The sequence below is a fragment of the Bombina bombina genome, chromosome 3 (assembly GCF_027579735.1).
Source record: "Bombina bombina isolate aBomBom1 chromosome 3, aBomBom1.pri, whole genome shotgun sequence".
Classification (NCBI taxonomy): domain Eukaryota; kingdom Metazoa; phylum Chordata; class Amphibia; order Anura; family Bombinatoridae; genus Bombina; species Bombina bombina.
The window spans coordinates 491,509,566-491,526,808 of record NC_069501.1 but is presented as its reverse complement, the minus strand read 5'-3'; the positions used below and the strand labels follow the sequence as shown (position 1 = coordinate 491,526,808).

At 38.1% G+C, this 17,243-nt stretch overlaps 1 protein-coding gene across 1 annotated transcript; it reads left to right on the top strand.

The window, feature by feature from the left end:
• The first annotated feature begins 12,388 nt into the window (after positions 1-12,388).
• On the top strand, positions 12,389-16,822 carry RBM15 (RNA binding motif protein 15). The gene has a single exon (XM_053706839.1). The coding sequence runs from the start codon at positions 12,440-12,442 to the stop codon at positions 14,957-14,959; it is 2,520 nt and encodes an 839-aa protein (XP_053562814.1). The 5' UTR covers positions 12,389-12,439; the 3' UTR covers positions 14,960-16,822.
• Positions 16,823-17,243: the final 421 nt, after the last annotated feature.

Below are 17,243 nucleotides of genomic sequence, written 5' to 3'. Positions count from 1 at the left end.
TGTCATTTGGCTTTGAACTTTTTATTATTTTTTGTTATTAATAAAGGTGTGATTATTTTTGCACCTCACGTCTCAGTCTGATTCCTGGTACCCTGACAAAAATAGATCTCTTCTCTGCCCCCTCCCATTGCAATATTTGTTACTGGCAGACAGTCAGCCAGTGTGTGGTATGTCCTGGTGGGTTATTTTTGTTGGTGGTGTTTTTCTTTTAAAAAAAAATTCTGTAGTGTAGGGATTTCGCTCCCCCCTCTAAGACGGGATCAGACTGATATACTACAGGAAAGTTCTACTCTGTGAAAAGCATTACTGGGCTATAAAGCTGCACCCAGGTGGTAAATCGCCATAAAGCAGGCTAACAATGGTATTGAGCCAGTTGTTTGTTCCTGTGAGTGCACTTCTCTCTGTATATATTTACTCTCCCTTCTAAGGGATCAAGCTGTTTAGCATACTTGTTTAAAGGGACAGTCTAGTCAAAAATAAACTTTCATGATTCAGATAGGGCATGTAATTTTAAACAACTTTACAATCTACTTTTATCATCAATTTTGCTTTGTTCTCTTGGTATTCTTAGTTGAAAGCTAAACCTAGGTAGGCTCCTATGCTAATGTAATAGCCCTTGAAGGCCTCCTCTTATCTGAATTCACTTTGACAGTTTTTCAGAACTAGAGAGCCTTAGTTCATGTGTGCCATATATATAACATTGTGCTCATGCCTGTGGAGTTACCTAGGAGTCAGCACTGATTGGCTAAATGCAAGTCTGTCAAAAGAACTGAAATAAGTAGGCAATCTGCAAAGGCTTAGATACAAGGTAATCACAGACGTAAAAAGTATATTTATATAACTATGTTGGCAGAGCAAAACTGGGGAATGGGTAATAAACGGATTATCTATCTTTTTAAACAATAAGAATTCTGGTGTAGACTGTCCCTTTAATCATGGACCTGGCAATATCCTACAAAATCTCTGACTTTGTGTAAGTGTGCACCAAATATTGATTTGATTTAGAGTTAAACTTTTGCACAGTACTGTTTATAGAAATTACATGTTTATGAGGGACAGTCAAGTCCAAAATAAACTTTCATGACTCAACTTTACAATGTACTTTTATCATCAATTTTGCTTTGCTCTCTTGGTATTCTTAGTTAAAAGCTAAGCCTAGGAGGCTCATATGCTAATTTCTTAGTGCTTGAAGGCCGCCTCTTATGTGAATGCATTTTGACAGTTATGCAAAACTGGGGAATTGGTAATAAAGGGATTATTTATCTTTAAAAGTACATTTACACTCATAATGTCACTGTCTAATAAAATGATTCTAAAAAATTGCATAAAGAAGTTATAAGGAAACTTCCGGTGAGCAGGCACCAAGTATGGCGGTGTTAAGAAGAGCTCCTGAACCTGTCCCCAAGATAAACCACCATACCGGCCCTCAAAGCGACCTTGGCTGCCTCAAACAGCCTGGAAACACTGCAGAGCTCTGGTGGATGTCTTGTGCATTCTCTATAATAGCTTGAAACTAGTATGGTCGGCGACTCTAGCAGCAGATCTTAGAGAATCCCAGATCAGAGTCATATACCAGGATTATATTACCCCTAATAGACTAAGTAAATAGAGAAGAGACTTCTCTAATGCATGTGGCAAATGCTCTTTCCCAGATTCTGACTTTCTACACTACAAGTGGTATTGCCCCAAGGTTCGAAGGTACTGGAATCAGATTTCCTTATGGTTATCCAGAATGTTAGGTCAACAATTATCACTCACACTTTCACATATCCTATTTTTTGTAGCAACTCCCATGCATAAAAAGTTGCTGATTAATGTATTGTAATTAGCCAGGAAATGTATATTCTGCAAGAGGCTGCATAGAGAAGCGCCTACTATCGTTTTCTTTAAACAAATGCCATTGAAGTATGTAATTTATGAGCAATATAATACAGTGTTTGATGTTTCTGTAAGAATCCCACGCTTTATTGATAAATGGAGCTTATATTTAGAGTTTCTAGACCTGCCAACCAAAAGACAACTTTTGTATCCATTTAAAAATACAGTATATATTAGGATTGCACCGATACCGATACTAGAATCGGTATCGGTACCGATACCAAGTACTTGCATGAGTACTTGTACTCGTGCAAATGCACCGATACTTAAACCGATACATCCACTTACTACCCATATGCTATCTTTTGGTGTTTTTTTTCAAACTGCATGTTCCCATTTCATTTAAAGCTGGAGTGGAGACTAAACTAAAAATTGTTTACTACTGTTCTGCCAATACAAATTGCTCTTATTTGTATTATTGTAGGAAAGATCACTTTACCTCATTCAGACAAACCCCTGAAGTACTGGGCAGTTAATAAACTGAGATTTCCAGCTCTGGCTAAAATGGCCCAAAAATATCTTTCTGCCCCATGCAGTAGTGTGGAAAGTTGAACCTCCTTACTGATAGCAAAAACAGACTTATAGCTGAACATGCAGAGATGCTTCTGTTCCTTAAAAAGAACTTGCCACTAACTTTTGAAAAATGATTCTAATTGCTAGATTGCCTTTTATACTGCTAGTTCTCATCTTGCACAATTATGTTCAAAACATACTGTACTCTGAGGAACATCTTAGCTTATATAATTGCAGGAAGAGTACTCATAGGAAAAATTAAGTTAATCCCAATAAACACTCATCCTGCAATTATAGGACTAGATTTAGATTACATTTGATTGGTAAGCTTTACCAATGCTCTGTTCACATTTCAAACTCCATAGCCTTTAATGGAGTAGGACGTGTAATGAGAGCATTGGTAAAGCTTACCAGTCAAATGTAATCTAGCCCATAGTGTTGTTCACCATGATTAAACAGTATTCTGTTCTATTTTTTACTTTATGGCACTTTTGGTTGGTTGCAATTTTATATTTGTTATTTATTGTTGTTGTTAATATATTTTATTGTAATATTTTTATTTCTAAACATGTTCTGTGAACTTTGTGACAAATAAAACCTGTTTTATTATTTCATAATGTCTTTTGAGCTACAGTCCTTCATAATTATAAAGAAGGAATCTTAAATAATTAGTCTGTATTGTGCTTGGTAAACTGTCACATGACATTAAAAAAAAGTATCGGTAATTGGTATCGGCGAGTATTTGAAAACAAGTATCGGTACTTGTACTCGGTCTTAAAAAAATGGTATCTGTGCAACCCTAGTATATATGATGGAGGCAAACCTAAGAGGAGAGTGGAATATATGGGAATAACAAGATGACTGTAGACTAATCTTGAGTACCATATGACATAGCTAAGGGTTTGGCTGTCCTCCTGCAACTTGAACCTTTGTGTGCCTTCCAATAAACTGGCTCCCTGTTATGTTGGTCCTTTTCGAATACTCCGACGGGTCAATCCTGTTGACTACACTCTTGACCTTCCTCCTGCAATGCGCATCTCCAATGTTTTTCATGTCTCCCTCTTGAAACCATTGGTTTGTAATCGGTTTACCACTGTGTTGCCTCGTCCCCGTCCTATCTCAGTTGACAACCATGAAGAATATGAGGTCAGCAGAATTATTGACTCTCGTATTTCCAGGGGTCGAGTACAGTATTTGGTTTACTGGAGGGGTTACGGTCTGGAGGAACGTTCATCGGTTCCCTCCTCTCATGTTCATGCCCCCACCCGCCTCCGTGCTTTCCATGCCCGTTTCCCCCAAAAGCCTTTTGTCCTTCCACGGGGAGGGGTTGCTGATCAGGCATAGAAATAAAAATAAGTGTAGCAGCAGTAAAAATAAAAATAAAAATGTCCCTATACAATAAAATCTAAACAGACGGTTCTTACCTCCAGCTGACGTGGTTTCCAAATCTGATTGCCTCCCTGGGATCACCATTCTGACCTCTCATCCCAGCGATCCATTAGTTTTAAATGCATTTCTCATTTTATTTTTTGCACTGTTCTGTTTAGATTTTATTGTATAAGGACATTTTTATTTTTATTTTTACTGCTGCTACACTTATTTTTATTTTTATGCCTGATCAGCGCATTAGGGGACAAGATGTGTTAGATTATTTTATGAATTGTCTGTGATGTTTAATAAATTTGTATCCATTTTATGACTCATTTCTCCCGGTAAGTCTTTTTTACTATAGAAATACGTATCCTTTTTGGTCTTGGGAATATAAATTGGCTAAATTTACTAAAGTGACTTATTATTTTTTGGTTTTCACTTATTTTGGCTGTTTCGGCAGCGCCAAGGGCTGAATAGTGTTGTTTTTTGAACACCACTGTGTTTGTGTCAGTTACTTGTTTTTGGAGTTAGAGGAATCTCCATTTAACCCATTGGCTTATAAGTGTATCCATTCTCCCAGCGCAGTGTGATCTAACTTCTCTCTTTTTTTTGCAATATCTGGTTTCCTCTTTTTGATCATACAGCAGCAGGGAATATGACTGAATCCAATGTCTTCAAATATAGAGATGAAGTATATAAAGGTATTTATAATATTTTTCAAACAGATATTATTGTGACCCCAGAAAATGTAGATACATTATGCAAATTAATGAAAGACCTAGAGGACAAACTGTTGTTAGAAATGAAACATAGGACAGAATTTATTTTCATTGAAAAATATTTAGAGAACAAGAGGGTCCCACGGGGTTTACGGATTAAAAAGGAATGTTCTTTTAAGGTTGATGATACAGATTTCAAAAAAAGATGGAATGATATATTAGAACAGGCCTCTTTTAACCTGTTGCGACTAATTAAAGATTATAGGAGTGAGATTTTGAAAAAACTAGAGATAGAGATAAAGGAATTGGAAATTCAATTAAAAGATTTTGAAGAGAATACAGAGTACATTAAAAGGGAAAAGGAGATTAAAAAACTTCTAGTAAGTACGAAGGAAGATATCCTAAAAGTAAAAATAAAAAAGTTTGAAAGGGACCGTGAGGACTATTTGTCCCATATAAACCAACCAGATTGGGATAAATATATCTCGCACACATGGAGACATACAAAAATAACTGAAAAAGAGACTGTTAAAATGGATAGTAGAAAAATGGCAAAGGCCAATAATAGTAGACAAAATTACTACCATTCCAATCAAACAAACCAACAGGAATATAAACAACCTTTTTTGAGAGATAGAGAATATGGAAATTATAATGCTACTCATTTTCAACGTAGGCCACAAGCCTTTGGTAACAATTCAGGTTATAATCCCAATAAGAATAATAGTAATGGTAATATGTACATGAATGATAATAGACAAAATCCAAGATTCTTTGATAATAGACAGAGTCCAAGATTTAGGGGGTATGGGTATGGAGAGCAATCATATCACAACAAGCAAACATATTCAGGGTCTAATAGATCATATAATTATGGTAATGAAAAATCTGGAACTGGAAATGGGAATCCAAGACCTAATTATAATACTAGAACACAAGATAGCTCACAGAGGGAGAATAATGAAAATTGGAGAACGTCAAATAGATTTGCACCATTACAAGACGCAAGAGTAACTAATCTATCAAATGAACATGCATCTTCCTCCTCTTCTTTCCCTGCCTCTCGCCCTTTTTTAGGACAAGGCCAAGATATATATGCAAGTCCATTACCGCAAAGGGACCTACGAAAAAGAAGGGCATCAGACAGAGAGGAAAAAGGGGAGGACGACAAGAACCAAAAAAGATTCGATATTAAAGGAACCAAGTAAAAATCTAGGTATTTTTAATTTAAGTAAAAAGGTATTGAAAACTGAGCATGTAGAAATTTTGGGAAAGGGTTTGTCATTTGCACCAAGCTGCAAGATGAATAGATTTGGCACCTATATTGATGCACATAAGTTCGTCAGAAAGTTGACTGTAAAAAGATGGTTTCAAAAGACTGAGGTAGAAAAAATAGCAGGGGACACTCTAACTAATAGTAGCAATTATGTACATACAGATCTTAGAAATAAGTCTACTTTTTATCCTAAACAGGACAAAGGACCTGTAATAGAAACCTTCGAGAAACTAGTTTTGAGGGATATTGAAAATCTGACGGATAATAATCTAAAAAGATCATTTAGCAATTTGAGCAAAAAACAATTAATGACAATTAAGGAGTTAGAAGAGGAGGATATAATCATAAAGCCCGCCGATAAGGGCGGGGGAATTGTCGTCTTAGACAAAAAGGATTATCACTTAATGTGTGAGAAAATTGTTGTTGATAGTGTCACTTACAAAAAACTATTAAGTGACCCTACAAAAAAGTATAATGAGGAATTAACAAAGCTAATAAATGCAGCTCATGACAAAGGAATACTTAATGATAAAGAGAGGGGATATTTGTTACCAAAATTTCCAAAAATTCCTTTACTATACTGCCTGCCAAAGATTCATAAAACACTAATCAATCCACCTGGTAGGCCAATTGTTTCGGGAATTGGCTCCCTTACAGCCAATTTATCGGAATACTTAGATATCTTTTTGCAGAAATATGTAAAATCATTTCCCTCGTATTTAAAGGATTCCACAGATGTTCTATCATTGGCAGAGACCGTCACGTGGCAGGAGGATTTTCTCCTTGCCACGTGCGATGTAACATCTTTGTACACTTGTATTAACCATCAAGATGGTCTACAAGCGGTTAAATATTTTTTAGATATAGATGAGAATCTAAAGGAGGAACAAAAGGGATTCCTTATGGATTCTATAAAATTTATTTTGACCCATAATTTTTTCAGCTATGAATCACAATTCTATAACCAGGAAAGAGGAACGGCAATGGGCACCAGGTTTGCTCCAAGTTATGCAAACTTATTTATGGGTTTTTGGGAACACTGTTTTCTCACTAACAATGAGTTTGGAGCAAACCTGGTGTCCTATAAACGATATATAGACGATATCCTCATTATTTGGAGAGGGGAAGAGGATAAATTTGATGATTTTGTTAGGAATATGAATAACAATGAATTAAATCTGCATTTCACTTATGAAAAGAGTTGACTAAGTGTGAACTTCCTAGATCTTGAATTATTTCCTATTAATAATAAATTGCATTCAAAAACGCACTTTAAAAGTGTGGATGCAAATAGCTATGTGCATTACACGAGTTGCCACCATCCAAGATGGGTAGATAACATCCCGAAGGGACAATTTTTTACGTATAAAGAAGAACTGTACCAAACTAGAGGATTATGATGATCAGTCAGGGAAGCTCAAACATAAATTCTTAGAAAGAGGCTATGATGATGAAAAAATAGAAAGCATTAGACATGGGGTAAGATGTGTAAACAGGAATGATTTAGTAAATAAGGATAAAAATGTAAATAAGAAAAGTAAGAATTTAGAGAAGGACAATATATTTTTCCCATTTATCACAAATTATAGTAACAATAAGTTTCTTCTAGAGAAGATATTAAATAAACATTGGGGAATTCTAAAAAATGACGAATTAATAGGCCCACTACTCCCAAAAAGACCACAAATTATTTATAAAAAAGCTAGAAATCTAAAATCTATGTTGGCACCAACTGAAAAGAAGAGTAAGAGTAGAGACACCCAATTGAATCTAGAAGGAAAAAGATTGAAAAGTTTTTTCCCTTATCCGACTTGTAAGTCATGTAAACACTTCAAAAAGGAGAAAGAATTTAAATCAAATATATCAGGGAAATCTTTCAAAATAAATGAAACCATAAGATGTGCGGATAAATTTGTTATTTATCTCATACAATGTTCTTGTGGAAAGCAGTACGTGGGGGAATCGGAAAGACCCCTACTAGACCGTATTCGAGAGCACATATGGTCCATAGAGAAATATGACCTAGAGAGGAATAAGGAATTACCCATCCCCAAACATTTTGCTGCCTGTAATAATGGGGATTTAAAATGCTTCTCCTATATAGGTATAGATAAAATAAGAAAAAATTGGAGAGGGGGTAATATGCATTCTAATTTGTTAAAAAGGGAGACAAAATGGATTTTCGATTTAAAAACATTGAAACCAAATGGTTTAAATCTAGATTTTGACATAGGGTGTTTCCTTAGAGACTAACTAAATTGTATCTGTTTATATGGCCCAAATTCATAATGATGTTAACCGAACAACTGTAGGGTGATATATAAGAATTCACACCTCTGAGGCTATATGTCTACCACAAGGAATAACGTATGGAATATACAATAATATATGCACAGTCTTTATTAATTTTCTCATTAAAATCCTTATTTTATATTTTATATTTTTGTAGGTTACATATCTTTTGGCTACAGATTTGTCCCATTGGAGAAATGAGTCTTAGATGGTTACAAAAATATTAAGTATTTTTATTGTTATTGTTATTTTTATTGTTCTCTATATCTACTTCCATTTTTATCTTTTGATCGTTAAATTATTCATTCATTTATTTAATGAAATCAAACATGTTGAAAATATTCCTATATCAGATACAAAATCTGATGTTTCTGCACATTTAGTTGTGGGTACTGTTCCTTTAAGAAACAGAATATAAACCGGCCATATATTTGAGGTTAAGAAATTGGTTCAAACATCTGACCAAACTACATTGTATCAAGTATATAAAGTTAGCACTTGTTACATTTTCTGTAATGATGCACTTGTTAACTGGTTAGAATATAACGAATACACTGTTTATATGTTAATAACAAAAAAATCTCTTTGTATGTATATCTGAAGGCTACAGAGTTGTTCCATGCTCGCATCAGACGATTATGCTAATATAGTGACTGTTTCACTCTGAGTTACAGCCAATCAAAGGTATCCTAGATGGTTTAAAAGACCGGATACTCCGATCATCAGGAGCTTGACAAAGGCCCAGAACAGGCTGAAATGCGTTGCTCCGCCCACTTACGCTTGTGAACCAGGTGTTCCTAACGAAAACTTCTTTTTGGCCGAGATTGCAAGATTTTCTCTGAGCGGTCCGGATTGACCCACTGAAAAGTGCTGCTTGAAAGAGGGGATATCTGCTGAAACACCAGGGGAAAAGAAAAAGAGCCAGAGTGTATAGAATACCATTATGGTGTAAGTAAAAGTGAACACCATAATTTTGTGGCTCTTTTCTTGTCTTTTGATCCGGGTCTCGATCTCATTGCAGCTCCAGACGGTTCTTACCTCCAGCTGACGTGGTTTCCAAATCTGATTGCCTCCCTGGGATCACCATTCTGACCTCTCATCCCAGCGATCCATTAGTTTTAAATGCATTTCTCATTTTATTTTTTGCACTGTTCTGTTTAGATTTTATTGTATAGGGACATTTTTATTTTTACTGCTGCTACACTTATTTTTATTTTTATGCCTGATCAGCGCATTAGGGGGACAAGATGTGTTAGATTATTTTATGAATTGTCTGTGATGTTTAATAAATTTGTATCCATTTTATGACTCATTTCTCCTGGTAAGTCTTTTTTACTATAGAAATACGTATCCTTTTTGGTCTTGGGAATATAAATTGGCTAAATTTACTAAAGTGACTTATTATTTTTTGGTTTTCACTTATTTTGGCTGTTTCGGCAGCGCCAAGAGCTGAATAGAGTTGTTTTTTGAACAACACTGTGTTTGTGTCAGTTACTTGTTTTTGGAGTTAGAGGAATCTCCATTTAACCCATTGGCTTATAAGTGTATCCATTCTCCCAGCGCAGTGTGATCTAACTGTCAGAGTTTCACCCTGCTTTGTTTGCTATTTGCTGCTAGCTGCCATTGTACTTACCTCTCTCACTGAATTTGAGTGTATAACGCTGCTGACTCATCTGGGCGCCCTGTTATGGCCAAACTGGGGAACATCATCAGTGTGAGACAGGTTGCAGTCCCAGGATTTTGACGTCACACTTATTATTTAAAGGGCCTCTGTTCAGTGTGCTTTTGCCCTTGCGTTGTCTCAGACTTGTTTGTTAGTTCCTGTGTTCCAGTTCATGTGTATTACCTGGCTTGTCTGACGTCCCTTCTGGTTCCTGATCCCTGGCTTGTTCCTGACTCTGCTGTTTTCCTAGTTCCTGATCCCGGCTCATCTGACTACTCGCTTTGGCTCTTGACTCGGCTCGTCTGACTACCAGCTCTGGCTTTGACTCTTGGCTTGTCATTTGGCTTTGAATTTTTTTATTATTTTTTGTTATTAATAAAGGTGTGATTATTTTTGCACCTCACGTCTCAGTCTGATTCCTGGTACCCTGACAAAAATAGATCTCTTCTCTGCCCCCTCCCATTGCAATATTTGTTACTGGCATACAGTCAGCCAGTGTGTGGTCTGTCCTGGTGTGTTTTTTTTGTTGGTGGTGTTTTTCTTTAAAAAAAAAAATTCTGTAGTGTAGGGATTTCGCTCCCCCCTCTAAGACGGTATCAGACTGATATACTACAGGAAAGTTCTACTCTGTGAAAAGCATTACTGGGCTAAAAAGCTGCACCCAGGTGGTAAATCGCCATAGAACAGGCTAACAATGGTATTGAGCCAGTTGTTTGTTCCTGTGAGTGCACTTCTCTCTGTATGTATTTACTCTCCCTTCTAAGGGATCAAGCTTTTTTTTTTTTTACTTTTTTTCTGTAATGTAGGGACCCACCATTCCCCTCCAAGTTTTCTGTAGTGTAGGGACCCTCCCCTTCCTCTCCCCTCCTGAGATCATTTTCTGTATTGTAGAGACCCGCCTTTCACTACACCTCCGCCCACCCATCTCCTTCCCTCCCACTGGCTCCACTGCAACATTGATACAAACAGTGACACATCTTAATCAGCGATTATGCTTCATATGTTAAGGGAACATATTCAGTGTTCCCTTAACATAAGAAGGCAATTGCTTTCTTCCCCCAACTGCTGTCAAAGCTGACAACAGGAACCACATGTTCCAGACACAGTAAGATGGGCAAAGTACTGTGACATATTATCTATGGCTAATTGGTGCAAGGGGTTAAAGGGCAATTATAGTAAAAAAATGACATGTATCTAATCTATTAGCGCATGTAATTTTAAGGCTATTTACCCTAAACTACTTAGTGTTTAACCCCTGCAAATGGGTTAAACACACAGAAGAAATACCGCTCGGAGCTCATAGGGTGGAAAATGCCAATCATCCAAACAGCAATACTAGTTCCACATGAGCGTGCGACTAGCACTGATTGGATCAGCAGGATTTTCAGCTCTGGACAAGCAGGGCTCTGCAAATCCTGAGCATTATTTCTACTGTGGATTTTAAAATTCTGAGCAAGAGTGATGGAAATGCTGCTTTTAGTTTCCATATCTCCCTGCAGCATGGGTAGTAAGAGAAGGGATATCTCTGTGTTCTGTTTGGTTGAGGTTGGGACTTTTTAAAAATATCAGTTTGGACTTGCGCTTACGGATTCATTGTGCTGTTGAGTTTCTTTTTCAGTACATCTGTTAACATCTGTCAGCTGTTCATTGTAGTTTTTTCATTTTCTTCACATACTTTTAGCCTCAGTTTAATTGCTTATTCAAACCAGTTCAAATTGTTAAACAGATATTTAAAGAGATATGAAATCCAACTGTTTCAATAATGATTCAGATAGAGCATGCAATTGTAAGCAACTAATTTACTCTTAATATCATTTTTTCTTTGTCCTCTTAGTATCTTTATTTGAAAAGCAGGAATGTAAGCTTAGGAGCTGGCCCATTTTTGGTTCAGAACATGGGTAGCGCTTGCTGATTTGTTGGCTGAATGTAGCTACCAATCAGCAAGCACTACCCAAGTGCTGAACCAAAAATGGACTGGCTCCTAAACTAACATTCCTGCTTTTTTCAAATAAAGATACCAAGAGAATGAAGAAAATGTGATAATAGAAATAGAAAGTTGTTTAAAATTGCATGCTCTATTAGAATCGTGAAAGAAAAATTTGGATTTCATATCCCTTTAACACATTTTCTCTATCAATTCCTGTATATCCACTCCAGCGCGTTACAATTGATAGTGCAAAGAACTCGTTTCCATGGTGACAAGACAAAACTGAAGAAAAATTTAAAGCAGGCGTTATAAGGCCTTTAATAGCTCAAAATAGTATATAATGCGAGTCAGATATAACAGAAATGTTGTGTATTGCATGTAACACCCAGTAATGTTTTTAATCACCTCCCTCCCCCCGAATTCAGATTATGGCGTAATCCGTTATCCAGACAGTTAGTAAAACCACAGACGATAACTATTCTTCTTATACGCGTGTATTTTTAAGAGATTTTAACATTGCAAATATTACATTTGTCATAGCAGCAACATTAACTAAATCACAGGGAAAGCTTTATTACTCCCAGTCCCAACCACGAAGCGACGGATATGACATCAACCAATAGACGCATTTTGCAGAGAATTACGCTTGAACCATGAAGATTGACAGTGATTCTTGCCAATGACAGCAGGGAATTTCTAGCTTCTGGCCAATTACTTTGTAGGGCGGATACCATTGAGTTGTAGTTGCAAAATGGCGACTAGTAATCGTATGTGAGGACACGAAGGAACAAAATTAAAATATGAAAGTAAAAGAGCGTTCCCCGGCCAAGGCCAAGCGGTCCCGAGGGGCTGAAGAGTCTGCACGAGAGCGTAGCGGAAAAAAGTTGAGCACTGTAGGTGGCAGTAATGGAAGCGGTTCATCTAACAAGGCCTCAGAGAGCAGCGCGGTCCGCCGCGGCCTACACTTGGAAAAGGGCCTGTCCGGCAGCCGAGACTATGAGCCTTCAGGGAGAAACCCTGGTATACATAGCTATGGCTCTCCGGGAGCAAGCAGCGGAGGTAGCAGCAACAAAGGCGCAGATAACCGAGGAGGAGCGGGAGGGAGCCGAGGCGGAGAAATGGAATACAAGTCTCTGCGAATCAGTGAGCTCGGCTCCTCGCTCAGTGATGAAGCGGTTGAGGATGGCCTCTTCCACGAATTCAAGAAGTTCGGGGATGTGAGTGTGAAAATATCCCGCTCTGGTGATGAGCGCGTGGCCCTGGTAAACTTCAGGCGGACTGAGGATGCTCGGGCCGCCAAGCACGCCCGTGGTAGGCTTGTGTTGTACGACAGACCACTAAAAATCGAAGCTGTCTACACTACCGGGGGAGGAGGAAATAATAGACGGAGAAGCCGCTCCCCTGGTGACAAAGAACCGTATTCCGGCCTGGCCGCTGCTGTGTCAGGGGTGCCTTCTCACAGACATCCGCGAGGGTTGTCCCCGGGTGGCCTGGGCTACAGAGACTATAGACTGCAGCAACTAGCGCTGGGCCGCCTACCTCCCCCGCCACCTCCACCACTGCCCCGAGAACTGGAAAGGGACAGAGACTACAGCTTTTATGATGGTAGAGTGCGGCCTACCTATCCTCTAGAAACCCGGCTCAACTTCAGAGAAGATGACATCTCCCCAGAGGATGACCAGAGAGCCAATCGCACACTGTTTTTGGGTAATCTAGACATTACTGTGACTGAGAATGAGCTTCGCAGGGCATTTGAACGCTTTGGAGTTATAACTGAGGTGGATATTAAGCGTGCTGCCCGTGGACAGACCTCTACATATGGTTTTCTTAAATTTGAAAATCTGGACATGGCTCATAGAGCAAAGATGTCAATGTCTGGCAAGATTATCCTGAGAAACCCTATAAAAATTGGCTATGGCAAGGCCACACCCTCTAGTCGGCTATGGGTGGGTGGATTAGGACCATGGGTGCCAATGGCTTCACTTGCTCGTGAATTTGACAGATTTGGTACTATCCGATCTATTGACTATAGAAAAGGAGACAGCTGGGCCTATATACAGTATGAAAGCCTGGATGCTGCCCAAGCTGCCTGCACACAGATGAGAGGCTTCCCACTTGGTGGGCAGGACCGCAGACTTCGTGTGGACTTTGCTGACACAGAAAATCGCTATCAACAACAGTACCTTCAGCCATTACCTCTTCCTCATTATGATTTGGTGGGGGATACTTTTGGACATAGAGCTCCAGATCCACTTAGAGCCAGAGACCGTACTCCACCATTGTTATATAGAGATAGAGAAAGAGACTTGTATGCAGAGACAGAGTGGGTGCCACCACCTGTTAGAGATAGAAACAGAGTAGCATATGAACCACTTGAAACTCTGGAACGCAGGGTAGATGGTTGGTCTTTGGAAAGAGACCGTGATAGAGATGTAGGGACTAGAGACCAGCCCAGGAAAAGGCGGTTAATTGATGAAAATAGACATTTGGATAGATCTCCAGAAAGTGACCGCTCCAGAAAGAGACACTGTGCCACTCCAGAGAGAAGCCCTGAGGGTATTGGAGGGCGAGACAGCCGTTACAATGATACAGATCGTATAACTAATCGTGCTGACCGCCCTTCGCCTGTTAGAGACAGAAGGGGAAGCATGGAGCGTGGTCAGGGAGAAAAACGTGACCGTAAAAATTCAAACTCTGTTGAACGAGACAGAAAGCATCGTCTGGCAGAAAGTAAAAGTCCATTAAAAAAGGATGAACGTCCTGATAATGCTAGTAAAGTGAAATCTCCACAAAAGCAAGATGCGACTCAAAAGCTATGCATGGCCTGGCAAGGCATGCTTCTTCTGAAAAACAGTAATTTCCCATCAAATATGCACCTGCTACAGGGAGATCTTGGAGTTGCCACAAGCTTGCTGACCAAGGGATCCTCAGGAGGGAAGATAGCACAACTGAAGATCACACAGCGGTTACGTCTTGACCAGCCCAAGCTAGATGAAGTAACTCGACGCATCAAAGTGGCAGGGCCCAATGGCTATGCTATTCTTCTTGCAGTTCCTGGTACCCCTGAGGGAAGTTCTGGGGAGCAAGCAAGTTCAACCCAGCGACCCCTGAGAAACCTTGTGTCTTATTTAAAACAAAAACAGGCTGCAGGAGTCATTAGCCTTCCTGTGGGTGGGAATAAGGACAAGGAGCACACAGGAGTCCTTCATGCTTTTCCACCCTGTGAGTTTTCACAGCAGTTTTTGGATTCTACAGCAAAATCCCTTGCCAAATCAGAAGATGACTACCTTGTTATGATTATTGTACGTGGGGCATCCTAATCCATGTTTGTGTTAACTAGCACTGTCAACAAGGTATTATGGGATACAGTATAATCATTTAATTTTGTTATTAGTGCAGTCTTTGTGCTGTAGTTTTGTACCCTGCATAGTAAAGTAATACCCAAAATTAATCTGGACTAAACACTTAAGCAAACACTATATTGTAGAGCATCTAGTTGCTTTACTTAATTATTTTTCATGTAGACTTTATTTTCATTGCTACTTTATTATAGCTTGACCACCTGCTTTGTTTATATTAACAATTTATGGAATAACTATGTTTTAATGCAAAATTTTGTATCTGTAAAATCAAAGTACTATTGTGGTGAGCCTTAGTTTGAAAGCATATGATTCAGTCATCCTTTATTTCTGAACTTTATCAGGCAGCTAAGACGATAGCATAGTTTTAGTAGGCATGTTGCTTATACATATCTCTTGCCGTTTCTTTTAATGGTAGATGCATGCCTGCATACTTTAAACATGTAAGAACTGCGCACTCGCTCTGTCTCCCAAACTGATAAGCTTCTGTGTGGGAGTGTAGGGCAGAGCGTGCAGTTACAGTATGATTCTTACACAATTAGTAATTGTCATTCTAATAGTAGTTGAGAGTAAACTAGGGTTTAACTTTGAGGAAAACAGTTGTTTTTTTTTTTTTTTGCATCAACAGTAAATCGGTCATTATTCTTCAAAATCTTAATAGTAACAGAGGTCATAACACACATTAGACTTTTGTACACAGTACCTTGTATGTTTATTTTTTCATTATTTTGCCATCCCTGTATGAGCTTTCCCTACATCTTAGATGTTCTGGTTTTTAGCACCATATACACTTTTTTTTTGTTGGTGTGTGTGATCTTTTATCCTTTATTTGCAATGAAACCTTTGAAATAGAGAAGAAATTGGCTGTATAGCTTTTCTGTTGTAGTACGAATAAATCAAAATACAGGTTTATGACAATTACATTATACTAGAGTACTTTATAAGTTTGACTGTTTTTCCCTTAAAGTGATGGTAAACTCTCCCCCTTTTATAAAAAGCAGATCTGGAATGTTAGATTGTTTAATCAGTTGTAATGAAGATGCGCTGTAACTTGCTTTTTAATATAGATGTGACATTTTAAATTCCCTCTCTGCCACCCACTTCAAGGGTTGTCAACAAAAAAAAAATGTTCTTCAATTAGCATTCTTTCCATTGGGTGCTTTTTGTTGAAGCTAGAGTGCTGATTGGGCAACAATTCAAACCGTTGGCTCACAGAAATATTGACTTTTGAAGCAGGTGGCAGCGCACAGGGTATTTAAATTTCATATCTATATTAAAAAGTAAGTTGTAATGCATCTTCATTACAATTGATGAATAAACTCCATCAAAACTAACATCCCAAATCTGTTTTTTTTTTATAAAGGGGAGAGTTTACCATCACTAAGTCACTGGTTTTCAAACCTGTCCTCAGGCCTCTTAACACATTTTGAGGATATTTGAACTGGAGCACAGGTGAAATAATCATGATTGGTAAACACGGTTAGTTTACCTGCTCTCATCCAAGGTAATCCTGAAAACCTGCCCTTTTGGGGAGGCCTAAGGACATGTTTGAAAACCAGTGCTCTATCTGAAGTTTTCAGCATCTACCAGACAAAATGTGCAGTTAACTTGTATAAGCCATGGGTTGAGCATAATTGATCTCAATGAATCCCCATCAATTCTATGCTAATTTGGAATCTACCCCTGTTACTATCCTATTAAGGTACACCATTTTTGCAAGTAAATAGTTAAATATATATACACAGTACATTTGATTTTACAGTTGCTTAAAATTGTACAATAGTTTTCCTTAAGAATAAATTGTAATGCTACTTTTTAATATCACATTCCTAAACTGATGCATGAATATTATTTCCTCTATTTAATTTTTTTGTTTGCTATATACATTTTTTTTTATATACTTGATTATGTTGAAACCTTGCAAGCAACCACAGAATTGTTTATTGCAAAGCATTTCGTTCTCTGAGGCTGTGATGCGTTAGCCAGAATAGTCAATATGCTTAGAAAATATGTCTAAGGATGACTACAGTACTATCTATGAGCTTATAAAATGGCTATTTCCTACCTCCTCCCTCAAGATGTAACTCATAGTGGACAGTTCCTTTTGAAGATTTGTATTGGTCACAATTATACAAAAGCCATTGTATAAGCTACTCTGTCATATATTTGTTTCACTGTATCCCATAATCCAGTGTGGGTTTGTAGCTGTGACTAATTGAAAATGAACAAGAAAACCGTTAAAGCT